Here is a 27,214-nt window from a genome sequence, read left to right on the forward strand (position 1 = left end):
ATCAACTTGTCATTGTGTAACAGGCAGACACACAAATGAGCCAATCTATATACAGAGGTCAGGATAGCACAAGCAGGCATTACTGTGTTTGGAGGGATATGTCTGTTTTACTGGAAGCCTGAATCATTTTGTGTTGGTATTTTGGTTGTGGAGAAGTTCCTTGCACTGCTGAGAGTGCTGGAAAGCAAAGGAAAAAAGATCTCTAGACCCTTTTCAAAGATGCAGGTCTCACGTGCCTGCTAAAAGTGCCTTACACCCAAAATCACTCACTAGTAAATGCCACAGTGACACCAGAGAACTGAGTGGAAAGCCACAAGAACTGAAAGGCTGTGGCAGTTGTAAAATGGCTCCCTGAAGCATTTGAACACCATTTTTGACTATAGATAATCTAGTGATCTGTTGCAAACATTGAACATGGGCAACTTCACAGCAAGTTCACTGTATAGACTGTGATTCCAACTGAATGGCATTGTTTGGTTATAAGGTATACTCTCAACAGCATTATAGCAATGAGGGCTATTTTTACTCTCCTGCATTCTATGAAAAAGATGAAAACCAAAACCAATCTTATCAGAGTTGCAAAGAGCAGCTCTTTCTTTGATCATTCCATGATTTGCTTAGTGCCGATACTGTATGCAAACTCTGGCAGCAATGTTTACCAGCAGCAAAATAATGCTGCTGTTTTAGCTCTCAAACAGGCATGAAGATCAACAACTAGACTGTCAACAGCCAATGAGTGTAATCCTCCTTAGCATTTAGTGCTGACTGCTCATTCTCACCAACAACATGAATTGTATAAATGAAATCTAGTGTGTACTAAAAAGGATAATGAACAGCACATATCATTCAATTCAATTAAAGGAAAGAAGATGGGGATGAACATTCATGCTTTAGATCCTCTTTATCCTGTAGGTCTTGTCCCAAACTGGATATTTTGATAATTCAAGTGTACAGAGGACCTTCTTATCATAATCCATCTCCCTAATCCATCTCTTTATTTAATCTATTCCTGCAACTAGGTCACAAAAATCATCTGTGTCACCCAACTGGTGGTGGTTGTTTTTTCTCTCTCTCTCTCTCTCTCTCTCTCTCTCTCTCACACACACACACACACACACACACACACACACACAGAGAGAGATAACATGGCCCTCTAGTGGCAAATATCTTAGCCTTAATAAAAACAAGGAGGAGTCCTTGTGGCACCTTAGAGACAACAAATGTATTTGGGCATAAGCGTTCGTGGGCTGAAACCCACTTCAACAGATGCATGGAGTGGAAAATACAGTATGGAGGTATAAATACACAGCATATGAAAAGATGGGAGTTGCCTTACCAAGTGGGGGGGTCAGTGCTAATGAGCCAATTCAATTAAGGTAGAAGAGGGCTATTCTCAACAGTTGACATGCAAGGGTGAATACCAAGGGAGGAAAAATCACTTTTGTAGTGCTAATGAGGCCAATGTAATCAAGGTGGCCCATTTCAAACAGTTGACAATAAGGTGTGAGTATCAGCAGGGGTGCCCCATCCACTCCCAGTCTTTATTCAGGCCTAATTTGATGGTGGCCAGTTTGCAAATTAATTCCAGTTCTGCAGTTTCTCGTTGGACTCTGTTTTTGAATGTTTGTTGTTGAAGAATTGCCACTTTTAAGTCTGTTATTGAGTGTCTAGGGAGATTGACTTGTTCTTCTACTGTTTTTTTAATGTTATAATTCTTGATGTTAGATTTGTGTCCATTTATTTTTTTTGCATAGAGACTGTCTGGTTTAGCCAATGTACATGGCAGAGGGGCATTGTTGGCACATGATAGCATATATCACATTGGTGGATGTGCAGGTGAACGAGCACTTGATCATGTGGCTGATGTGGTTACGTCCTATGATGGTGTCCCTTGAATAGATATGTGGACAGAGTTGGCACCAAGGTTTGTTGCAGAGTTTGGTTCCTGGATTAGTGTTTTTGTTGTGTGGTATGTAGTTGTTGGTGAGTATTTGCTTCAGGTTGGGGGGGCTGTCTGTAAGCGAGGACTGACCTGTCTCCCAAGGTCTGTGAGAGTGAGGGATCATCCTTCAGTATAGGTTGTAGATCCTTGATGTTGCGCTGGAGAGGTTTTAGTTGGGGGCTGTAGGTGATGGCTCGTGGCGTTCTGTTACTTTCCTTGTTGGGCCTGTCCTGTAGTAGGTGACTTCTGGTTACCCTTCCTGCTGTCAGGGTGCCAATGTCTGAGATGATGGGGCGCCCAGGATTCCCAGGTTTATGGATCTTGGGTAGCAGATAGAATACCCCTGGTCGGGGCTCTAGGGGTGTGTCTGTGTAGTTTTGTTCCTGTGCTTCTTCAGGGAGTTTCTTGAGCAGATGGTGTAGTTTCTTTTGGTAATCCTCAGTAGGATCAGAGGGTAATGGCCTGTAGAATGCAGTGTCAGAGAGTTGCCTAGCAGCCTCTCATTCATATTCCGACCTGTCCATGATGACTACAGCACCTCCTTTGTCAGCCTTTTTGATTATGATGTCAGAGTTGTTTCTGAGGCTCTGGATGGCACTGTGTTCTGCACGGCTGAGGTTATGGGGCAAGTGATGCTGCTTTTCCACAATTTCAGCCCGTGCACGTCGGCGGAAGCACTCTACGTAGAAGTCCAGTCTGTTGATTCGCTCTTCAGGAGGAGTCCACGCAGAATCCTTCTTTTTGTAGTGTTGATAGGAAGGTTTCTGTGGGTTAGTGTGCTGTTCAGTGGTGTGTTGGAAATATTCCTTGAGTCGGAGACGTCAAAAGTAGGATTCTAGACTTAATACTAGCTCATGTGCTCAGCCAGTGTTGGATCTTTGCTATTTTAAGGCTTTAGGATTTAAAAGGCAGAAAGAGAGACGACAAGATGCACTGGAAATATTGATGTGGGGTTTGTGACAGATTGTTCTTTACTTGTGGATTACCCATGTATGAGAATTAGAAACTCAAGGGAACTATCTTAGTGAAATTTCCCCAGTATCATTTTCTCAGGCGTTTACTCCACACAGAATAAGCTGAGGGTTTGGTCTGCAAATCCAATAGATTTCCTGAAGCCCAAGGAGGTCTTTGTGCTTCTCTGTTGGCTTTTGGCTTCCCTTCGCCATAGTCTCTTGACAGGAGCCAGGGAGATCCCAATCCACTGATTCTAGTCCCCCTGGAACCACTCCCATCAGGGGTGTTTGCAGCCTGTCGAGTGGGAACTCAGCTAAGTTAATGCTTGCAGGGTCAGCATTAACTTATCCAGAAAAGACGTGGAGAGCTGCGTAGGTACAATGCTGGTGGTACAGCCCAAATCCAAAAGTTTAAGGCCCTTATTTCACAATTTGGTCTCAGATCCCACCTGCCTTCCTTGGGGGCTGTATGTGGGGGTCAGAGTCACCCTGGTAGGATCATATTGCAGGATCAGAACCCAAGTTTGTTCAGTTCAAGTGCTGGATTAAGGTTCATGGGGAACATGATTTTATCCATACCAATTTGTCCCTCTTTATTCTATTTACCTACTTTTTGACTTATAAAATACTCCCAGTGCCACAGAGCTGCATGCACGTGTATAACACGTAGTTTTAAAAATTAACCTTTTAAAACAAGCTAAAGAAAGAAAGAAAAGACAAAAAAATTCCCGCCTGTGTTTCATTAATCATGGCTCGGGAAGGGCCAGATCCTGTAAAATGCACACTGACTTCCTGGGGTGCAGGCTCTGGTTCTGATCCCTCAGTTAAATATATAACTGCCGCTCACTTTCTTTCGGCTATCACATGGAGAATATTGCTGATGGCAGCAGCAGAAGTCTGAATAAACACATTTTAGTTCCTTTTCTCCTATACTTCTTGCCCAATATCCTGTAAGTATTAGAAAGAAAGGGTTTCTTTGCTGGTTGCAATGTTGAGCTAATGGAATCCACAGTAGGTTTTATTCTGCAACCCTCTGCCAGGTTCAGCACTTCTGTGCATGGATTCCTGAGCAAGGCCACAATGAAGGTGATCTGTGATTTTGCTGCACTGAGAGAGAACGAAGACTGACAGTTTTTCTGTCTTTGCCAAATTATTGGAGAGCGGAATGCAGGTAAATGTCATGTATGTTTATTTTATAAATGACTGTACAGAATTCCAGAAGAAGAAAGGCACATTCGATGCCTCAATAAAATCTCTTATTCTTGGACGCGTTAATTGAGCTAGATGGAGAACAGAATAGATCATGGCACAATATGATACATTGTTTACAGACCTCAATGCAGACCTACCACAAGATTTAAGAGCCACAAAATTGCCCCGTCTCTCTCTGAAAAATGCACATTGTGTAATTTCCTGACTTTACTAAAAGTCACCCTGATTCTAAAAAACCTTACAACTTGAAGATTAACTGAAATAGTGACCCCACGTGGTATGTTATGATTGTGACCAGTGATTTCTTTCCTAGCATTTTCTTAAGCATTCTTTGTGTTTGGTTGTTTTTTCTTGTGTGTGTTGTGTGTTGTGGTTGTTTTTAGTTGTTTGTTTGTTTTATGGTAGCCTGGAATGAGGTATCAGCTTGAGTATCTACCCTGTTTCTAAATGGCCAAGAAAGCAACTTTGTGATGATTTATTATTCATAATAGTGCCATTTTTATTCATAGGACCAAAACTTGAACTAAATCTCCTGGAAACTACATAGGATCTTGCTTGCTAGCATAAAATCCTTTGAAAGTAATGGTGGGGATCCATAGATTTCAGTGCTTGGGAAGACAGAGTTGTTGTGTTAATTCTGATGGAATAGATGGCCCCAGAAAGTCCAAGGGGTTAACAAGCCCTATCACTACAATACTAACCAGTCAAATATAATTTGGGGTTTTGAGTACAGAGATTTCGACCTGCTTAGTCCCATGGCAAACACACTAGAAAATTCATGCCAAAGTTTGAAAAAAAATATTGATTAGGATACATGAGAGAGAAAAAGAAGAAATTTTTAAAAAGCTTTTTGAAATCGAGTGGTTCTGTAAAACAAATTTAATCAAAACCACTTTTTGAAAGAGAGCGAAAGAGAGAGATCAGTTAGGGACTCTTATTTTGTCAGCTGATCCTTCTAAATGGAGAAGAAAGCTGTTGAATTTTGAGTTGGCAGCTGTAAATAGTAGTTACTCTTCCTGCTTTTGACAAAACTTGCAGGCACAAAAAAGAAGAGATGGAGGGGGGCGGAATACAGCTTTCGTTGATCTTAGGATACAAGCTTGCTGTTCAGTGATGGGTGGACGTTGTAGGCTGGAAGGTCGGCCATGACAGTTGTTGCTCTTGACCCTGGCTCATTTCCTTGGTCTGGGATGTCATCTATTTTTATTATTTTATTAATAATCAAGTTTATTAGTGTAGTGTGTAAGGGCCAACCAAGAATGGGAACCCATTTACAATCCAAATAGACAAGACAGACAGGATGAGAGAAGAGATATAATGCACAAGCAGAGTGAACAATATGATGATAACCAATGGCATGTTAGTTCCACTTTGTGTCTGTGTGTGTGTGTGTGTGTGTGTGTGTGTGTGTGTGTGTGTGTGTGTGTGTGTGAAGGGTGTTACCTAGGAGAGAATCGGCTAAATGGAAAGAAAAGAAAAGGGAAGGGAAGGAGGTGGATGACAGAGGTAAAGAGGGTAAGAGGGACAGATATGGAGTGAAGCTGAGGTGAAGAGACTGGCTGACCTGGTCAGGTCCCTGTCCTTCACTGGTCCTTCTGAGTCTGGGCAAACTGGATGGGCCACTTCATCCAGTCATGCTGGTGCCATGCCACAGTGAATCAGGTGAAAAGTCTAAAGATAGTGCAAGAGGACTGTAAGCAGATGGTAGCAACAAAAAGGATCACAAGAGAAAAGGGAAGACAGAGCAGGGTCTCTCATGTGTCAGGCTGGAGTCCTCACTGGTACAGAGGTGATGGTCTGGCATCCTCAGCCACATGCTGATCTAGACATACTGATGTTTGAGGCTCACCGATGGAGGACAGAGTCTATGGGGCAAAACAGAAGTCTGTTGGACTATCCCCAAGGAATCCTTCACAAGTCTATTCCACTCTGATCCCTAGAGTCTGCTTCTCTGAGAACCCCAAAGGAGCAGATTGGTGGTTGGAATAGCCCATCCTCTCATTATGTTGTTCACCAATTAGGCATTATTTCCAACACATTAATTTTGCTCCATTAATTTTTTTATTCCAATCTTGTTTACCAATTATGATCTTAACACAGTCCTTAGGTTGTATCAGTAGCCCTTTTTGAATGGGTGAAATCTGTCCTTTTGTATCTTTTCCATCAACATTTATTATTACAGGTTATTGCAACATTTTATGGACTTTCTCCCAATCTCCAACAGTTGAGTTTACAATTTGAGTAGGCCCACTAGAGCCCAGTCATTACAACAGCGCCAAAGGGAAAGGAAAGAGACATGACAGTTATTTCCTCTGAAAGGAGAACACTGCTTGGTGGCAATCTTGCAGCCCCTATGTTGGGCGAGTGATAGCCAGGAGAAGAAAACGGTCACTCGGCCATCCTGAAAAGTACTGGCACGTTCAGCAAGTGACTGAACATTCTCCACTCCCTTTGATTTCAATGGAGGCAAAAGACACCAGGACCTCCCAGGATCAGACCTGTATTTTGCAAAATAATTTTCAGATCTATATTTTTCTATCACTTTCAATGCCAGTTTTCCTGGACTGTTATTACCCAGTTCCTTATTTGACCTGTCCTTGCGTGAGATCTCACTTCCCTCAGTGGCTAGCAGCTGATGCAGGTCTTTCATTAAGTAAGGAAACATGCTGGAGTATATTGCTTTTCTCCTAGAATTGATGCCATTATTGTTTTCTCATAAATCCAACCGATGAAGCCTTCTGCAAACTCAACCAGACCTCATTCCTTTGCAGAGTTTCGATTTTCTTAGAAACTCTGATTATGGCCCCTAACTTCCCCCAGCTGTTACAGAGACATGGCAGGAGGAAGAAAAGCTGTCACAGGTGGAAAATGTATCCAGAATGAGGATATGGCTTTGCCTTTCCTCAGGCAGGTTTGTATGTATTTTTCATGAGAACCGGGTGTTTCTTATGCTTTATGTAAAGATTGTTATCTCTCTTGAGGGAAGGGGTTATGCCCATGTGTGTGCTCGTTTGCTCGGAGCAAAATTACTTTGTTCCTTTGTTGATTGATCCAGTGCTGCTGTTTGCTTGAAAAAGAACACCCACAAGAGGAAGTTAAAGTGAAATGATCTCTTTGCATTAAATAGAGTGGAAAGTGTGTGTTGATGTGTACATGGAGCACAAATCATTTCTGAGGGCCAAACCATGCTCCCACTTAAGTACAATTGCACAGTTCCTAATAATTTCAATGAGATTGGAATTGGGCCCGTTAGCTTTCTGGCATTTGGGCTGTATTCTGGCCTGATGTAACGTGGCACACTTACGCTAAATGTAATAGTGAGTTGCACCTGCTTACACCAAGATTAAATTAAGCCCTGGTCCTATAAGGCACTTCATGCAAGTGGGCCCCAGAGCTGATGTGGAGCCCTGTTGAAGACAATAGGAGTCTGTGCTGGAATAGGGTTTTGCCCATGCAAAGCTCCTTGCAGCATCAAGACCGTGGGAACCAGAGACAGGGCTATGTGAGAAATGCAGTTAGGATTGGACCATCTAGTCTGAATAAAATCACAGGTGCCACCTACTCTCAGCACATTAACACCAAATCTTTTCTGAAGTTAGAAAAGCATTGGTATGTTTTTCCCCCTCATTATTTTACTGTTTCTGACTGGGAGTGGAGACTGAAAGGCCAAAATACTTCTCATTGTATTTCCTGCTAGATTGTAAACAGGAAGTGCAGACAGTAGCCTAAACTCTGGTCACATGAGACCGTCTACTCCAACAGGTTTGAATACGAGGCACCCAAACATCTGGGTATTTATTCAAACTGAATCTATCCATAGAGATTCCAGTGCACCACCAGGCCAGTCAAGGCCTGCACAAGGGGCCAGAATTTGGCCCTCAAGGTAGTAATTAGGGCTGTTAATTAACCACAGTTAACTCATGAAATTAACTCAAAAAAATTAATCGCGATTAAAAGAATTAATCTTGATTAATCGCACTTATAACAATAGAATACCAATTGAAATTTATTAAATATTTTGGATGTTTTTCTACATTTTCAATATTGATTTCAATTACAACACAGAATACAAAGTGCACAGTGCTCACTTTACATTATTTTTATTACAAATATATGCACTTTAAAAATGATAAAAGAAATAGTATTTTTCAATTCACCTCATACACGTACCGAAGTGCAATCTCTTTATTGTGAAAGTGTAACTTACAAATGCAGATTTTTTTTTTTTTTGGTTACATAAGTGCACTCAAAAACAAAACAGTGTAAAACTTTAGAGCCTCAAGGCCACTCAGTCCTACTTCTTATTCTGCCAATCACTAAGACAAACAAGTTTGTTTACATTGACGGGAGATACTGCTGCCTGCTTCTTATTTACAATGTCACCTGAAAATGAGAACAGGCATTTGCACGCCACTGTTGTAGCTGGCATTGCAAGATATTTACGTGCCAGATGCGCTAAAGATTCATATGCCATTTCATGCTTCTTCCACCATTCCAGAGGACATGCATCCATGCTGATGATGGGTTCTGCTTGATAACAATCCAAAGCAGCGTGGACCGACGCATGTTCATTTTCATCATCTGAGTCAGATGCCACCAGCAGAAGGTTGATTTTCTTTTTTGGTGGTTTGGGTTCTGTAGTTTCCGCATCAGAATGTTGCTCTTTTAAGACTTCTAAAAGCATGCTCCACACCTCGTCCTTCTCAGATTTTGGACGGCACTTCAGATTCTTAAACCTTGGGTTGAGTGCTGTAGCTATTTTTAGAAATCTCACATCGGTATCTTCTTTGCATTTTGTCAAATCTGCTGTGAAAGTGTTCTTAAAACGAACATGTGCTAGATCATCATCCGAGACTGCTATAACATGAAATATATGCAGAACGAGGGTAAAACAGAGTAGGAGACCTACAGTTCTCCCTCAAGGAGTACAGTCAGAAATTTAATTGACGCATTATTTTTTTAACAAGCATGAAGGGACATAGGAATCTTTAGCACATGTGGCATGTAAATATCTTGCGACACCAGCTCTAACAGTGCCATGCAAATGCCTGTTCTCACTTTCAGGTGACATTGTAAACAAGAAGCAGGCAGCATTATCTCCTGCAAATGTAACCAACCTTGTTTGTCTGAGTGATTGGCTGACCAAGAAGTAGGGCTGAGTGGACTTGTAGGCTCTAAAGTTTTACATTGTTTTGTTTTTGAATGCAATTGGGTTTTTTTACATAATTCTACATTTGTAAGCTCAACTTTCATGGTAAAGAGATTGCACTACAGTACTTGTATGAGGCAAATTGAAAAAAAATTCTTTTTTACAGCGCAAATATTTGTAATAAAAAATAAATATAAAGTGAGCACTGTACACTTTGTATTCTGTGTTGTAATTGAAACTAATATATTTGAAAATGTAGTAAACATCCAAAAATATTTAAAATAAAGGGTATTCTCTTGTTGTTTAACAGCACGATTAATCGCGTGATTAATCGTGATTAATTTTTTTAATCACTTGACAGCCCAAGTAGGAATAACAAGCAAGGCCTCCACAACTTGAAATCACAATAAAAAATCAAAAAGGAAAAGATTCTTGTTCTGTTACCCTGACTACTAAAAGCAAGTAAGAAAGGACACATGGCTAATTGTGCCTCCTTGCTGCATGTGCTCAGTCACCACTCTTTTCTCTTTGGGTATGTCTACACTACGGGATTAATCCGAATTTACTGAATTCGAATTTTGGAAACAGATAGTATAAAGTCGAATGTATGGGGCCACACTAAGCACATTAATTCGGCAGTGTGCGTCCATGTACCGGGGCTAGCGTCGATTTCCAGAACGTTGCACTGTGGGTAGTTATCCCATAGCTATCCCATAGTTCCCGCAGTCTCCCCCGCCCATTGGAATTCTGGGTTGAGATCCCAGTGCCTGATGGGGCAAAAAACATTGTCGCAGGTGGTTCTCGGTACAGCCTCACCCCTCCCTCCATGAAAGCAACGGCAGACAACCATTTTGCACCTTTTTTCCTGGGTGAACACTGCAGACTCCATACCACAGCAAGCATGGAGCCCGCTCAGCTCATGACAGCAGTCATGAACATTGTAAACACCTCGCGCATTCTCATGCAGTTTAAGCTGAACCAGGACCAGAAAAATGAGGGGGGGAGGAGGAGGCAGCGATGGCAGCGCAGCGACAAGAGTGATGAGGACATGGACACGGACACAGAATTCTGTCAAACCACGGGCCCCGGTGCTTTGGAGATCATGTTATTAATGGGGCTGGTTCTATCCATGGAACGCCAATTCTGGGCCTGGGAAACAAGCACAGACTGGTGGGACCGCATAGTGTTGCAGGTGTGGGATGATTCCCAGTGGCTGCGAAACTTTCGCATGCGTTAGGGCACTTTCATGGAACTTTGTGACTTGCTTTCCCCTGCCCTGAAGCGCCAGAATACCAAGATGAGAGCAGCCCTCACAGTTGAGAAGCGAGTGGCGATAGCCCTGTGGAAGCCTGCAATGCCAGACAGCTACCAGTCAGTTGGGAATCAATTTGGAGTGGGCAAATCTACTGTGGGGGCTGCTGTGATGCAAGTAGCCAAAGCAATCACTGAGCTGCTGCTACGAAAGGTAGTGACTCTGGGAAATGTGCAGGTCATAGTGGATGGCTTTGCTGCAATGGGATTCCCTAACTGTGGTGGGGCGATAGATGGAACCCACATCCCTATCTTGGCACCGGAGCACCAGGGTACCCAGTACATAAACCGCAAGGGGTACTTTTCAATGGTGCTGCAAGCACTGGTGGATCACAAGGGACGTTTCACCAACATCAACATGGGCTTGCCGGGGAGGGTTCATGATGCTCGCGTCTTCAGGAACACTACTCTGTTTAAATGACTGCAGCAAGGGACTTACTTTCCGGACCAGAAAATAACTGTTGGGGATGTTGAAATGCCAATAGTTATTCTTGGGGACCCAGCCTACCCCTTAATGCCATGGCTCATGAAGCCATACACAGGCAGCCTGGACAGGAGTCAGGAGCAGTTCAACTACAGGCTGAGCAAGTGCAGAATGGTGGTAGAATGTGCATTTAGACGTTTAAAAGGTCGCTGGCAATCGTTACTGACTCGCTCAGACCTCAGCCAAACCAATATCCCCATTGTTATTGCTGCTTGCTGTGTGCTCCACAATCTCTGTGAAAGTAATGGGGAGACCTTTATGGCGGGGTGGGAGGCTGAGGCAAATCGCCTGGCTGCTGATTACGCGCAGCCAGACACCGGGGAGATTAGAAGAGCACACCAGGAAGCACAGCACATCAGAGAAGCTTTGAAAACCAGTTTCATGACTGGCCAGGCTACAGTGTGAAATTTCTGTTTGTTTCGCCTTGATGAAAACCCGCCCCCTTTATTGACTCATTCTCTGTAAGGAACCCACCCTCCCCCTTCGATCACAGCTTGCTTTCAAAGGAAATAAAGTCACTATCGTTTAAAAATAATTTATTCTTTATTAATTGAATTTAAAAAGAGGGAGAGAACCCGGATGGGATTTGCGAGGAGGATCGGCGGGAAGGAAAAGGCAACTAAAAAAAGGTTTAAAAAATGACAGCCTTTTGCTTAGGCTGTCCACTGGGATGGAATGGGGGGTGCATTCTTACATGTCTGGGTGAGGAGGCTATGGAACATGGTGAGGGGGGAGGAGGGCTATACAGGGGCTGTAGCAGCACTCTGTTATCCTGCTGCCATTCCTGAAGCTCCACCAGACGCCAGAACATGTCTGTTTGCTCACGCAGCAGCCCCAGCGTTGCATCCTGTCTCCTCTGATCTTCCTGCTGCCACCTCTCATCTTGAGCGTCTCTCCTCTCCTCACGTTGGTCCTTCATGTCCTCACGTTGGTCCCTCCTGTCCTCACGTTCACTGGCATCTTTCCTATACTTTGAAACTGTGTCCTTCCACTCATTCAGATGAGCTCTTTCACTGCGGGTGGATTCCATGCTTTCCGCAAACATCTCATCTCACGTCTTCTTTTTCCAACGCCTTATCTGAGAGAGCCTTCGGGACGGAGGAGGGAGGCTTGAAAAATTTGCAGCTGCTGGAGGGAGGGGGAAAAGGAGAGAATTTTTTTTAAAAGATACATTTTACAGAACAATGCTTATACTCTTTCACGGTGACCAACACTATTCACATTACATAGCACATGTGATTTCTGTGCAAGGTCACATTTTGCCTCTTAATATTGAGTGCCTGTGGCTTTGCTGCTAGAGATCACAGACACAGGTCCGGGCAATAGAATTCGGTTTACATGCGGCCATGGTAAGCCATTGTCTTTCGGCTTCTGCGCCCTCCTTTCCCACATACCAAGCAAAGCCTGTTGAGTGCTGCAGTTTTCCTGTTAACCTTCAGCAGCTGAAAACAAACTAACCCCCTCCCCCCACCATGAATTCTCTGGATGATCGCTTTACCCCTCCTCCCACCGCGTGGCTGGTATCAGGGAAGATCCCTGCTAGCCAAACACGAAAAGCTCAGGGCCAATTCTCCCCCTTCCCCCCGTGCTTGGCTAACTGCAGGGAAGGATTTCTTTTCAGCCACAGGCAAACAGCCCAGTAGGAACAGCCACCTCTGTCCCCTTAATTAAATTCCCGTATTTCAACCAGGTTACCATGAGCGATATCACTCTCCTGAGGATTACACAGCGAGATAAAGAACGGATGTTGCTTGAATGCCAGCAAACACCGGGACCATACGCTGCCAGGCTTTGTCATGCAATGATACCAGATTACTTGCTGCAAGCATGGCGTGGTCAAGTGTCCTACCATGGAGGACGGAATAAGGCTGCACTGCCCAGAAACCTTCTGCAAAGGCTTTTGGAGTACCTCCAGGAGAGCTTCATGGAGATGTCCCTGGAGGATTTCTACTCCATCCCCAGACACGTTAACAGACTTTTCCAGTAGCTGTACTGGCTGCAAATGCATCCCAAGTCCTCAGGGCAAAGTAATCATTAAAAAACGCTTGCTTTTAAAACAAGTTTTATATTTTAAAAGGTAAACTCACCTGAGGTCCCTTCCATTGGGTCATGGTCTTGGACACTGGCTTGGGAGGGTACTTCAGTCAGGCTGAGAAAAAGATCCTGGCTGTTGGGGAGAACAGAGCGCTGTATGCTCTCTGCAGGCTAGTCCTCCTCCTCCTCCTCCTCTTCCCCGTCCACAGAATCCTCAGGTGTGGCTGATGAGATTACCCCCACCTCGGAATCCACAGTCAGAGGTGGAGTAGTGGTGGTGGCCCCCCCTAGAACTGCATGTAGCTCGGCATAGAAGCAGCATGTCTGCGGCTCTGACCCGGAGCGACCGTTTGCCTCCTTTGTTTTTTGATAGGCTTGTCTGAACAGCTTGACTTTCATGCGGCACTGATCTGAGTCCCTATTGGGGCCTCTCTCCATCATGCCCTTGGAGATTTTTTCAAAAGTTTTGGCATTTCGTCTTTTCGAACGAAGTTCTGCTAGCACTGAATCATCTCCCCATATAGCGATCAGATCCAGTACCTCCCGTACGGTCCATGCTGGTGCTCTTTTTCGATTATCGGCCTGCATGGTTACCTGTGCTGATGAGCTATCTGTGGTCACCTGTGCTCTCCACGCTGGGCAAACAGGAAATAAAATTCAAATGTTTGCAGGGCTTTTCCTGTCTACCTGGCCAGTGCATCCGAGTTCAGATTGCTGTCCAGAGCAGTCACAATGGTGCACTGTGGGATAGCTCCCGGAGGCCAATACCATCGAATTGCAGCCACACTAACCCTAATTCGAAATGACAATATCGATTTTGGCGCTACTCCGCTCGTCGGGGAGGAGTACAGAAATCGATTTTAAGAACCCTTTATTTTGAAATAAATGGCTTCGTTGTGTGGACGGGTGCAGGGTTAATTTGATTTAACGCTGCTAAATTTGAATTAAACTGATAGTGTAGACCAGGCCTTTGAAGAGCTTGTATTCATGTATGAAGAGGGTAAGAGTGGTTGTCTGTTCAAAGCACAATGAAACTCAAGGGTAGAGTTTACAGATGGAAGGACCAATTATGCAAGGTGCCGAATTCCCCCAACCTCTAATGAATTCAGCAGGAGGCAGGGGCACTCCACACCTTAGGGGAGGAGCTCAGCACTTCACAGGCCCATAGAGTATTTACCTAATTTATTGAAAGGCTTTCAGGATATTCCCTTCCATTTTTCAATTGATAGACATTGTGTTTCAGAGTTGGAATGAGGACACAGCTGAGTACCTAATTTTCTAATGCATGTATAAAGGGAAAGCTCTGGTTTCCCACAGAGCAAACATGTACTATTCTATTACGTTTATTTGTTCTCAATGTATTGGATACTGAATCTGATTTACTGGTTTGGGTTCTTTTAGCTTTGATAATTGTGAGGAAAAAAATGATACATGAGGTAATGAGGACGTTGAATTTGATCAAAAGCTCAGTGAAATGCATGAAAAGACTCTCTGATTCCATTGGGCTTTGAATGAACCCATAGTGAAAATATTACTGTAGCCATATGTTAACTATATTAACTGTACCTGGAAAGATAATGAAGCAAATAATTAAGCAATCAGGTTGCAAACATCTAGAAGATAATAAGGTGATAATTAACAGTCAGCATGGATTTGTCAAGAACATATCATGTCAAACCAACCTGATAGTTTTCTTTACATAATAACAAGCCTTTGATGGGGGGAAGCGGTAGAGGTGGTATATCTTGACTTTAGTAAAGCTTTTGATATTGTCTCACATGACCTTCTCATAAACAAACTAGTGAAATGCAAGGTAGATGGAGTTACTATAAGGTGGGTGCAAAACTGGTTGGAAAACCATTCCCAGGGACCAGTTATCAGTGGTTCACAGTCATGCTGGAAGGGCATAACAAGTGGGGTCCTACAGGGACCAGTTCTGGGTCCGGTTCTATTCAATATTTTCATCAATGATTTAGATAATGATACAGAGAGTATACTTATAAAGTTTGCAGATAATACCAAGCTGGGAGGGGTTTCAAGTGCTTTAGAAGATAGGATTAAAATTAAAAATGATCTGGACAAACTGAAGAAATGGTCCAAAGTAAATAGGATGAAATAAGGACAAACACAAAGTACTCCCCTTATCAAGGACCATTCAGTTGCACACATAGACAATGGGAAATGACTGCCTAGAAAGAAGTACTGCGGAAAGAGATCTGGGGGTCATAGTGGACCATAAGCTAAATATGAGTCAACAGTGTAACACTGTTGCAAAAAAAAGCAAATATCATTCTGGGATGTATTAGCAGCAGTGTTGTAAGCAAGACACGAGAAGTAATTCTTCCGCTCTACTCCATGCTGATTAGGCCTCAATTGGAGTATTGTGTCCAGTTCTGGGCGCCACATTTCAGGAAAGATGTGGACAGAAAAGAGCAACAAAAATTATTAAAGGTCTAGAAAACATGACCTATGAGAGAAGATTGAAAAAAATGGGTTTGTTTAGTCTGGAAAAGAGAAGACTGAGAGGGAACATGATAACAGTTTTCAAGTACATAAAAGGTTGTTACAAGGAGGGAGAAAAATTTGTTCTTCTGAACCTCTGAGGCTAGGACAAGAAGCAATGGGGCTTAAATTGCAGAAAGAGAGGTTTAGGTTGGACTTTAGGAAACACTTCCTAACTGTTAGGGTGATTAAGCACTGGAATAAATCACCTAGGGAGGTTGTGGAATCTCCATCATTGGAAATTTTTAAGAGCAGGTTAGACAAACACATGTCAGGAATGGTCTAGATAATACTTAGTCCTACCATGAGTGCAGGGGACTGGACTAGATGACCTCTCAAGGTCCCTTCCAGTCCTATGATTCTGTTAGGTAAATGGTTTATTACATTTTGAAAGCATATATAAATGTAGTAAGTTCTACCTATTGCAAAGACCCAGAAGACTTACAAAGGGAATTAGCAAAGCACTGTGCCCAACTAATGGGAGAACAAATTACCATGAATAATGCAAACAAAAATAATCTGTATAATTTAAATCAGATGGAATATGGCAAATACTGTTATCCTTCCATTGAAAACATCCTTCCACTGTATGGAAGACAGAAGTATTGTATCTTCCCTCTGAAGCACCTGGCATTGGCCATTGTCCAAATACAGAATACTGAGCTAGATGGACCATTGGTCTGACCCAGTACAGCCGTTCTTACATTCTTATCTTTGATTTACAAGGAGTTTATTTGAACAATTTGAACAATCAACCTGTAAGAGCTATGGTCTGATTCTGTGAATGGCTCGTATCTGTGAGCTTCACATTACTGTCATTTAACACAGTATGAGTATAGGGATCAATTTAAATGAACACGTGTGAACTGACCAAACTACTAAGCAGTGGATGGAAGGAATATGTTCCAGAAGGGTTCAAACACACTGAAGGAGAGGTTTTGAACATCTCTGATTGCCAGGATTCTATTGCAAAGTTTTTAAAATATGTATATTGTGACATAAATAGGGCAATATTAAAACGTGTAGTCAGGGCAGAGACCTGGGAGCCAGAACTCCTGGGTTCTATTTGTGGCTCTGACATTAATTTTCTCTTCCCATTGAGCAAATCAGTGCCCGTTGAAGCTTTTAGTCTGGTAGGCTTTTGTGTATGTGTGCACATGCATGTCCATAGTAGTTACTTTAAATCTGATAGTATCTCTAGTGAATGTGAACTTCCTCCCTTTCCTGCATAAGCAAGAGAGCTGGACAGAGATAACAATGGGGTGCTTTAAGGCTGAAGTTTGTCTATCTATATTCTTAAACAACACCCACATTAATTCACTTTCTGTATTTTGAAGTGACTGCACAGTATAGTATACTGTGTGGAATGACTAAATGTTTGATGCCATTAAAAGGATGGGGGAGAAATGCAGAAAAACTAAATCCAGAAATACGTAGCTAGAATGATTCAGAAACAGTTCATGTAATTCATTGCAATAACACGGTAGGCAAAAGCAGTGGATAACCCTGATTCAGTGTGTGTTGTGCATGTATGTTAATTTATTATCAGAATTAAACATAACTAGCACAGTGTGAACTCTAAAGGAAACTGCTCTTCTGCCCAGCATTATTGAGGGTCAGAGAACAAACTGCATATAGGTAACTCTTCTATCTCCTTCTAAAATTCTGAGTTTTGTTCAGCCCTTTGCCTAGGTACGGAAGTTATGCCGTATTATACTGTGCAGTGATATTCCTTTGTTTGCAGACAACTCACACATCACCCCCTCTGCACTTTAACTTTTAGGCTAATAAATGGTGATAACCAAATGCACAGACAAAACAGTTCCCATTTAAAAAAATCTGCACATCTGGTAGCATATGCTCCCATATTTCCTGTAGCAAGTATGTTTAGGAGAAGTCTCTCATGAGCCATTCTTTCCAAGGGTATCCTTGATATAGACTTCTCAGAGACTGAATCTTACCCTCAATGCCAGAATCTGGGGTAGGAGATGGGGTGTGAGAGAAGGCAGTTCACTCATTGCTTCCCCTTTTTCCAGAATTACATAGAACCTTCAGTATAGTATGGCCTATGCGTGTCATGCATTTGCTCTCAGTTCACATTTGGGGCTTGATCCTGCAAGGTGCTGAGTAGAGTTGATTAAATAAACAAAACCTGGGCTTTTTAATAATCAGAAATGTTCACCAAAACAAAATGTTTTTGGTGTGCATGGGGGTTTTTTTTGCTTTTTCTTTCTATTTTTTTCCAAGAAAGTTGGAGGAAAAAAAATCCAGTTTTGGGTTTACAGTATTTCAATTCCTCCTCCCCCCCCCCCCCCCCATTTTGTCCCTCAGTTTCCTCCCCACCTCAGCCCTCCCCCCCTTTTTCAGTGGCAAAATGGAAAAGAAAAAATAGCGGAAGGGGAGGGGAGGGGAGAAAAAAGAAGGGGGAAGGAAAACTGAAAAAACAAAATCCCAGAGAGTTCCAGTTAACACAAAATAGTTGGCAAAATAACACTATGTATATTATCTGGGCCCCAAACCAGCTTAATTTGACTGATGAGCCTAATTTTTATTTAGTGATATTATTTACAAAATTAAAGCGAGGTTTATGTATAATGTGGCACTTCCAGTTTCTGCAAATAAAAAGAAAAGAAGAACAGAAATTACAGTAACAACACACTAGCTACAGAACCAGTCGGCAAAAGAAATGTCTGAACTGAAAACTTTGAAGAAATGTTTAACCACGGCAAAGATATAACAAAACACTCAACTTCTTTAGCCATACAGGAAGATATGTTACAATATCTCCCCAACCAATCAGTAGTGCTGCAAGCCTCAAACCAGGAAACCCTTTAAAGTACAGTATATGTGAACATTGCAACTAAGACTTCTCACTTGCTGCTGTTTCTTTCTTTTTCTTTTTTTCTTTTTTTTTTTTTTTTTGTTCTTTCTGGTTGTAGAATGGCAAGGCAGATGTGAAGTCCCTCATGGCGAAATTTAACACTGGTAACAACCCATCAGAGGACGTTCCGGGTAGCAATCAACCCTTCAAAATCCCAGGACAACCTTCATCTTCAGGACTACAGGCAAGGAAAGCTGCACTTGAGAAATTTAGCAATCCTCCTTCAGGTCCCAGTACCTTTCACAAGTCTGCATCTCCTAAACCGTCATTTGGAGTAAAACCTTCTATTGAAGATAAACCAGAAAGGGATCCAAAACCTCCCTATTTAAAGCATAACCCTGTGGCACACAAGTTCGGGTCTCCGGTTAATGCAGCTAACAGAGAAGCTGATGGAAAAGCTGGAGTCACTAAATATCTGGGTCCTAAAGCCACTGAACTGTCAAAAGAAGAACCCAAGCCTGTGTTTCCAAAACCTCCTGTAAACAAGTTCCTTAGCTCTACTGCCCAGGAGAATGACATAAAGCCGCCAGGACCTAAACCGAATTTTAATTCTGCAGCACAAGAGAGTGAGCCAAAACCAGCATTCCCCAAACTAGCTGGGGTTAAAGAAAAGTTCATTGCTGCGTCACAAGAAAATGACCCCAAGCCTCCTTTCTCTAAACCATCCCTTGGGCAAAAACCTTCTCTAAATCCTGATGTCTCCCACCATGAAGATATTTCCAACAGACATGCTTTTCTGACTAAGGGATCTTCAGGATCTCTAGGCCCCAGACCAAAACTACATTCATTTAAATTACCAAAGGAAACAGCAGAAAATAGCAGTAATGGAACCGATTCCCCAGGTGGTCATTTTCCTACTGTGACTCTGAAATCTATTGGTAATCGGAGCACCCAAGGACAGGTTCTAAAAAATGTTGAGGAAAAGACTGAAGATAATAGGTCAGGGGTCGCCAAGAATATTTTCCTCAGTAAAATTAATCAGGAAGATTCTGGTCCAACTCCTTCTAAATTCCGCAAGCCAACTGCCAAGCTTGCTGCAGGAGGACCATCGGGCAGCTTCCACGAGAGAGAAGAGGGAGACAAGAATTCTGCAACTCCCAAGCGCAAAGCATTACCTCCATTATTTAAATTGGGCCAGCCTCCCCAAAAGCCCAGCAGACCCCCAACTGTGGACCTGGAAAGATTCCGAAAAAATAGTGCAAGAGACAGTGAGTCCTTTTTTATCTTATTTTATTTATTGATTTACTACTTAATTCATTCAGGGTGAAATTTCCCACGATATTCAGGGATAGTGTAAAGCCTGTGCATCATGCCAATCCAACTTAAGCCTTTCATTTGCAAGTGTTGTTCCCTGCCCAGGACAAAACCTACTGAAAGCAAGAGAAAAATAGTTGCAAAATAAAAATCATTTGATTCTTCCAACTATTACCCAGTGGAGAAGGGGCATCTTCTTTAATTGGTGTATTTGTTTCTGAAAATTGCTTAGATGTGGTTATAACTTGAATCAAATATTTCAAGTATTGCTTCTATGAGGCTTTTATTTTCTGTTTCTTTAAAATGAGGCGTTGATGTAAAATGTCCTTTTTCACAAAGCAATTTCCTGGTGGAGATCGGTAGCTAAATAGCTACATGTATTTGATACACTGTGGTTTGTCATTTTAAATGCCCAAAGGTTTGTGTGGTTACTTAAGGTCAATGTGAGAATCTGAGAGCGCCTTTTTAAAATGTATCTATAAAGATGGGCCTTAAGCAAAACCTCAGAATCCTCATTTAGAGTGTCCTCTAAATTTGGAACTGTTTGAAATTCAGATCCAGATCTGAATCCAGATTTCACAAACAGCTTCTGGGCTAGATCATCTGCTAGTGTAAATCATTGTGTCACTACTGGCTTCAATGGAGCTATGCTGATTTACATCAGCTAAGGACCTGTTTCACTTTTTTATGAAGAAGCAAGAGCCTCTGAACTTTGTGGCAGTTGTAATACCGATCTGAATTTCGAGGCTTGTGATCACCTATATATAAATACTGAGACAGCTTTATACATAGGGCCTCTGTAAACGTGCCTGCAGCATTTGTGAGTACCTGCCTGTCACTGTCTGAAATACAGAGTTGTGTGCATGCAGTCATTGGCTTGTGCAAAATAAGTAATGTTGGCCCTGGTTGTGCAAGGAGCTCTGCATGGATAGACTCCTTCCCTCTCACTGGTGCAGTTGCAGCACCTGGGCAAGTGCATATAAGTTGCTCTTTTTCACATACAGTTGCTGGTTTTGCATACTGAAACAGGTGTGCCTGCCATTGCTGCAGATTGGATTTTCTGAGACTCTGGAAAATATGTCACCCACCAAGGCCAAACATTCAAAATATGAGTACCTAAAAGTTAGGCTCCCAAATCCATATTAGATCCCCTAAGCAGAAGTTGTCAGATTTTCAAACATGTTGAACACCCTTAGTTTCCACGGAAGTCACTCACGTTTGAAACTGTTGGTTTAAGGTATCTTTCTATATAGTGACTATAAGCACTTTCTCTGAACTAATCCAGTGCATCTCAGTGTTGTTAATTCTCACAATTTATTGCAAACCTTGCAATAATTGGTGTTTCTATTTAAACCAGAGCTCCTGGAGTCAAGTGATTAGGGAGAATCTCAGCTTTCATTTAAAAAAAAGAAAGTTTCCCTCCCTCCTGGTTGAAGAGAGAAGCTGCAAAACTTGACCCAAGTATACTCTGAGGGCTTAGGAAGATAAATAAAAAAACACCAAAATTATTATCATTTTTTTAATATGACATTTTAATTCAATCTCATTGATCTTTCTGGGCTTGTCTTATGATTTTTGAATGCTTGTTGTTAGTAATACTGACACAGTGAGCTTTTGGGTTGCGTCACACAGATTAATAATTACCATAATACTTTGAATTTCTCCAGCATTCTTTGGCTGAAAACCTCAACTCATTTCACAAACAGGTAAAGGTCTGTGTGAGGTGGTTAAGCCACTTTTTTGTAAATCCCTTTTAAACTAATGATTTGCACTGGTGCAGCTACATCAATGTAATTATGCTGGTGCAAAAAGGCCCATTGTAGACACTGTCTACAAGCCCCATTGCCTTTGTTACTTTCATATTTAGAACACTGCATAGCATGCTTGTTTTGCTATTAGTTTTTATGTACTGCTGGATGGACATAAACAAAATGTTATGCCCAGATGAAGATTCTATAGAGAAAAGAGTTCAGAGTGGTGAGGTGAGTCACACTGATGATAAAAGCCATGTTATTAACACAGAGTATGGGTGCAACATTATATCCAGCTATTAATTCCTTCAGTACTGAGTTAGTGACTGAAGTTTGGCTAATTAAAGTGCACAGTCTTATCAGTAGCTACATTCTGGTTTTCCTGTGTAACTGTATTTTTTAAGTGTTTTCATTAATTCATTGCATGGGCTAAATGTTCATCTGTGTGACAGTGTAGCAAACACATTTTAAGTTAGTGACACTATAAACTGTGAAACGCACTCACAGAGATAAAGCAAAAACAACAGCAGAATTGCTAACCAGTGTTAACAAAAAAATTAGGAATCAGGCCACAAAAAGATCAAGGGATTTAAAAAGAATAATAATAAATATGAGGTTCATCATATTTGTCTCTGTTTTCTGCGCTGTTAGAGTGCTCTCAGGTCATGTTTTCAAGCTTTCCTCTGCAATCACAGGGGCTAGAAATCTAATATTTAACAAATGATTTGAGCTTTGATCCTGCACTTGGCTCCACGTGGCTGCAAATGTTCAGCCATTCACAGCAGCTTGCATGATCAGGGACTTCATTTGTAGACTCTTTGGTGAAGAGCCCATGTGATTGTACTAGTGCTGTCAAGTGCCTCAAATATGCTGTAATAATAACAGTAATAAAACTATGTCAAAGCAAAATTATTGGCTTCCAATAGGTACCACTAATATCCTTGTAGGTTGCTCAACATACCTTGTACTTGAGGATGGATGGGTGAGTTCTTAGGTAGCTTAAATTAAAATAACTCCTGGAAAAATTAGTTTTCAAGTAAACAGATTCATGTCTGTTGGACTGCTTGGGATAGTAGCTTTGCAACAGTGTCATCATTTTTACTTTCTGCATCCCATTGGCACCTTTTTGCTCTGGGGTTTACTTCTGTGATTCTGGGTGCTGAGTAAACAGAGAACAAGCAAACTTGCTGGCAAACCATTGTGGTATTATCCACTAATGCCATTCCCACTTAAAGTGAAATACAGTGCAGTCTATTATCAGTTCAGTCCTAAATCAGAGGCACTCTATTGGCTTTCCATATTCAGATGATAATAATAATAACAATAATTATTAGTGAGTGTCCAAAAGTATTCAAGGATTTCACAAAAACAAGTAAAAATACGGTCCTTTCCCCCAAATAATTGACAGCCTAAGTCTTCAACCCTGCAACTGATTTCACAGAGGAAGTCCTGCACCTGTGGCTTCATGCGGGTAGAGATGTCCACCCACGTGAAATCAGTTGCAGGATAAGATCCTAAATACCTCAAAGACCTTCCTTTTCTCTACGCTGTGAATGAAGAGCATTTGTGCTTTTGAACGTTAGTTGCAGAACTGAAAGGCAATGGGTATGAATCAGTTGGGAGGGAGGGCATTTTAGGGACCTCTCCTATTTCTCCTTTTAATGTAAAGAAAAATTACTTCACAGAGATGATGTTTTCTGAAGCAAATTACCTGAGAAGAAAAGAGGGATAAAGGGAATGTTACAAAAGTTGGTGTAATCACTGTATTTAACTGCAGGTGGGAATCAATAATGAACAAGCAGCAATAATCATAATCATGAATATTTTTGTTATAGGCCCAGTCAATATTGAGACAGTCCCTGCCCTGAAGAACTTACGGTCTAAGGGTATGTCTACACATCAACTGGGAGGTGAGATTCCCAGCTCGGGTCGACAGACGTGTTATCTCTGCTTGAGCTAACATAATGAAAATAGCAGTGTGGCTGTGGCAGCTCAGGCTAGTCGCCCAAGAACAGTCCCCCCTGACTCCCTGGGTGCACAGTCAGAGGGCTAGCACATGCTGTCACCACCCATGCTGCCACGGCACACTGTTTTTTTTAACATGCTAGCTTTAGCAGTGCTAGCATGTGTACATCTACCCAAGCTCGGAATTACACCCGTCAGCTACTGTGTGGACAAACCCTAAATGGATACGACAGACAAAGAGTGGAAAGGGCAGGGGAGGAAGGCACAGAGAGGTGAAGTCCTTTGCCCAAATCACAGATTGGCAGATTAAATAATTAACAATCAAATAAGATAATCAAATAATATGACAATCTTAACTGTCTGCGCAGTACATTGGAGCAAAGGGAATGCAGCTCTGATTGATGTGCAAGACAAAACAGTGACTTGCAAAGTTGTAAGGGTTTTTTTCATTTTAGTGAATTTAAAATAGGTCACTATTAAAATAGCAACTTTGTTTAAAAAAATAGAACATACTAGAGTTGGTCAAACGTCTTAAAAGCTGATTTGTGAATATTTTTATACATAGAAGCACCAAGTTATGTGCCCTGTTCTTCTTCAGGTGATTCATTATTTGTGTGAGTATTCAGATAATGATCAGGTAATTATGAAAATGTGAATCAATTTCATGAACTGAATTCAATGGAACTATGCAATGGTATAAACCTATTCATGTGCATGTATGTTTGCAGGATCAGGACCTAAGGGATTACTGCAGGGAGGGTTTGTTTGCTTGGTTGGTAGGTTTTTGTTTTTGTTACCTCACTGCTAGAATGGGAAAAGATATACCAGCATAGGTATAACAAAAAATATATGGTAAGAAAAAGAAGTTTAACTTGAGACAGAAATATCAGTTTCTAAAACAATTCAAGCTCAAAAAAACAAAAACAAAACCCATGCATTGTACCAGAGACTAAGCTGCCCCATAGTTTTGTTTTTAGTATCTAATGGAAGAGACCACATCTGTCATGCAACATGCCACAAAGTCTTGGCTGAAAGAGTTCTCAGACCAACAGTGCTGTAGCAACAAGTGTTACAGACTGCCTCAATCTTGGTTACCTTGTCATTTCAGATAGATAAAATATCCTGCCATAAATTTTAAAATATTCATGAAATATGCATGACTGATTGGGCCAGTTGACACTGGCAGGGATTTGACCTAAGTGATCTGAAGGTTTTTTCCATCTTTAGATTCCATGATTTTATGTACATCATCATCATTATTTGTTTATTTATTATCCATAAATCTAAAGCGTGGAAGTGAAAATTAAGATTTGAGCTGAAATTTTTGCCTCACAGATGTACTAATAAATCTAATATTTGTCCACATGACTATGTATGTACTGCTGTTACTTCAATCAGCTGAGTTACTTTTGAGTTACAATGGTTTAACTGAAAGAAGAATTTGTCCCTTCGTTGTTATGTGTGACTCCTAGTGGAAAGCAAGTTGTGAGCTATGTTAGTGAATGAAAGAGCCCAAAGGCTTCTGCTTCAAAATGTGTATTGGACTATAACATTGTATATCTCTAAGGACCAGGAGAATCAGATTTGAAAGCTCCTGGCAAAAGATGACTCATTTCAAGGTCATGTTATAAAATTACCATGAAAACCATCATAATGTAAAGTGTGCGATGGGATACAGTGTATCTGGTGCAATGGAAAGCTGTAGTTCCTTAAGCAATTAGAATAGAAAGGGGTGGACTTTTTCTCACAGCTATGCCATCACTTAGTTACTTTCTGAGAAAATCAGTCCTTATAAAGTTTTCAGTATTACTTGGAGTATTATATACAGTATATATGTATTATATTATATACATTATATACAGTATTATTGGAGGAGGAGATTGGTCATCTTGAGGTGCCTGAAATCATCAATTTATGATTGCCTAAGTTGGAATTTGGGTGAAGGGTCTCAAACTCATAACTTTTTAGTTCCAAACCTCTCTAACCATGATTATATTGCCACATAAAAGCACAACAACGTTAATGTACCTGGTGCTTAAAATGGAAATATTAAAGTGATGGGGCCTGTGTCTCGGGGTAAATTTGGTGGAGAATGAAATCCTGGAAGTACTGGTTAGGGGCATCTCTGATATCAGAACTATTGTGGTCACACAAGTACATTTAGATTCATTCAAGATAGAGCCATATTCACAGCTGATGTAAATTGTTGTTAGCTCTGTTGAATTCAGTGGAGCTACACTAACTTACATCATCTGAGGATCTGGTCCCAAATTGGTGTTTGACAGCACCAGATCAATATAATGTCTGTTTCAAGGTTTGTTAGAGATAGGGTTGACTTCTTCCACAATTGCAGCGTAAGTGCTCCGGGCAACTTTCATAAGCCAAATATTTGTGTTGCGGACCAACTAAACTACTACTTTCTCCTAATCCTTTCTGCTTTCTGCTTCATTCCAAAGTAGGAACTCAATTCACGGTGATGATAGATCACATAGTTAAGAGAGCAGCCATATGCTTTCAGTCTGAGAGATTTTTTTTATTTTAGATTAAGGAAGAAAGTCTCCATGAGAGAGGACAGAGTGTGTCTTTGCTTAATATTACTGATGAAATCCTGGCCCCCTGAAATAAACAGGAGGTTTGCCGTGGACTTCGTGGGTCACCGGATTTTACCTTGTGTATCCGTTCTGTCTGACTGCTGCCTTTTCAATCAAGGAGATTGCCTAGATATTTAAAGATTCATGGACAGCCAGCTCTTCCACTTGTGTAAGCTGGCAAAACTCCACTGAAATCAGGAGCTGACTCCAATTTATACCAGCTAAGGATCTGTCCTGCAGTGCTTAGTAAGCAAAATCATTACACCCAATAAAAACACCCAATTAGACAGGAAAAAGAAGAACAGGAGTACTTGTGGCACCTTAGAGACTAACAAATTTATAGAGCATAAGCTTTCGTGGACTACAGCCCACTTCTTCGGATGCATATAGAATGGAACATATATTGAGGAGATATATATACACACATACAGAGAGCATAAACAGGTGGGAGTTGTCTTACTAACTCTGAGAGGCCAATTAATTAAGAGAAAAAAAAAAAAAAAAAACTTTTGAAGTGATAATCAAGCTAGCCGAGTACAGACAGTGTGATAAGAAGTGTGAGAATACTTACAAGGGGAGATAGTCAACGTTTGTAATGGCTCAGCCATTCCCAGTCCTTATTCAAACCGGAGTTAATTGTGTCTAGTTTGCATATCAATTCTAGCTCTGCAGTCTCTCTTTGGAGTCTGTTTTTGAAGTTTTTCTGTTGTAATATAGCCACCCGCTATAAATTTGTTAGTCTCTAAGGTGCCACAAGTACTCCTGTTCTTCTTTTTGCGGATACAGACTAACACGGCTGTTACTCTGAAACTTGTCAATTAGACAGGGCGATTAGGAAGACAGACAGGAGATTGATATATTTTTAAAACGACTTGACTGCACAGAAAGAATATCTACTGGAAGAAAGGAAATTCCAGTATTTCCCATCAGAAGATTGTGTAAGATACTGTATGCCACTGTTGTAAATATTTAAGAGGAAGCAAAAATACCACAAAGATTGCTACAACACAAAAATGTAGCAATTCTGTATTTATACACATGCACTCTACCAATTACGTCCTTTGCTATGTGCTCTGCAATATTTGGGGGGGGGAATGTTTTTTTAAGATGAGAGAGAAAAATTATCCATAAAAATATACTGAAGGGGAGTCCTCAACTGGTGTGAATTGTAACTCCATCAACTGG

The 27,214-nt window shown here is 41.4% G+C and overlaps 1 protein-coding gene across 3 annotated transcripts in view; it reads left to right on the forward strand.

Moving 5' to 3' along the window:
- The window catches only part of FYB1 (FYN binding protein 1), a 127,683-nt gene that overhangs the window by 38,904 nt on the left and 61,565 nt on the right, over nt 1-27,214 (forward strand). For 2 of the 3 annotated variants that reach the window (XM_054032105.1, XM_054032107.1), the window contains exons 1-2: nt 3,903-4,066; nt 18,527-19,676. In XM_054032105.1, the coding sequence (XP_053888080.1) occupies nt 4,061-4,066; nt 18,527-19,676 (1,156 nt within the window). In that variant the 5' untranslated portion in view covers nt 3,903-4,060. Of the gene's footprint in view, nt 1-3,902; nt 4,067-18,526; nt 19,677-27,214 lie in introns of those variants that run through there. The other variant, XM_054032106.1, reaches the window with a different exon arrangement.

Source organism: Malaclemys terrapin, chromosome 6 (genome assembly GCF_027887155.1).
Source record: "Malaclemys terrapin pileata isolate rMalTer1 chromosome 6, rMalTer1.hap1, whole genome shotgun sequence".
NCBI lineage: Eukaryota > Metazoa > Chordata > Testudines > Emydidae > Malaclemys > Malaclemys terrapin.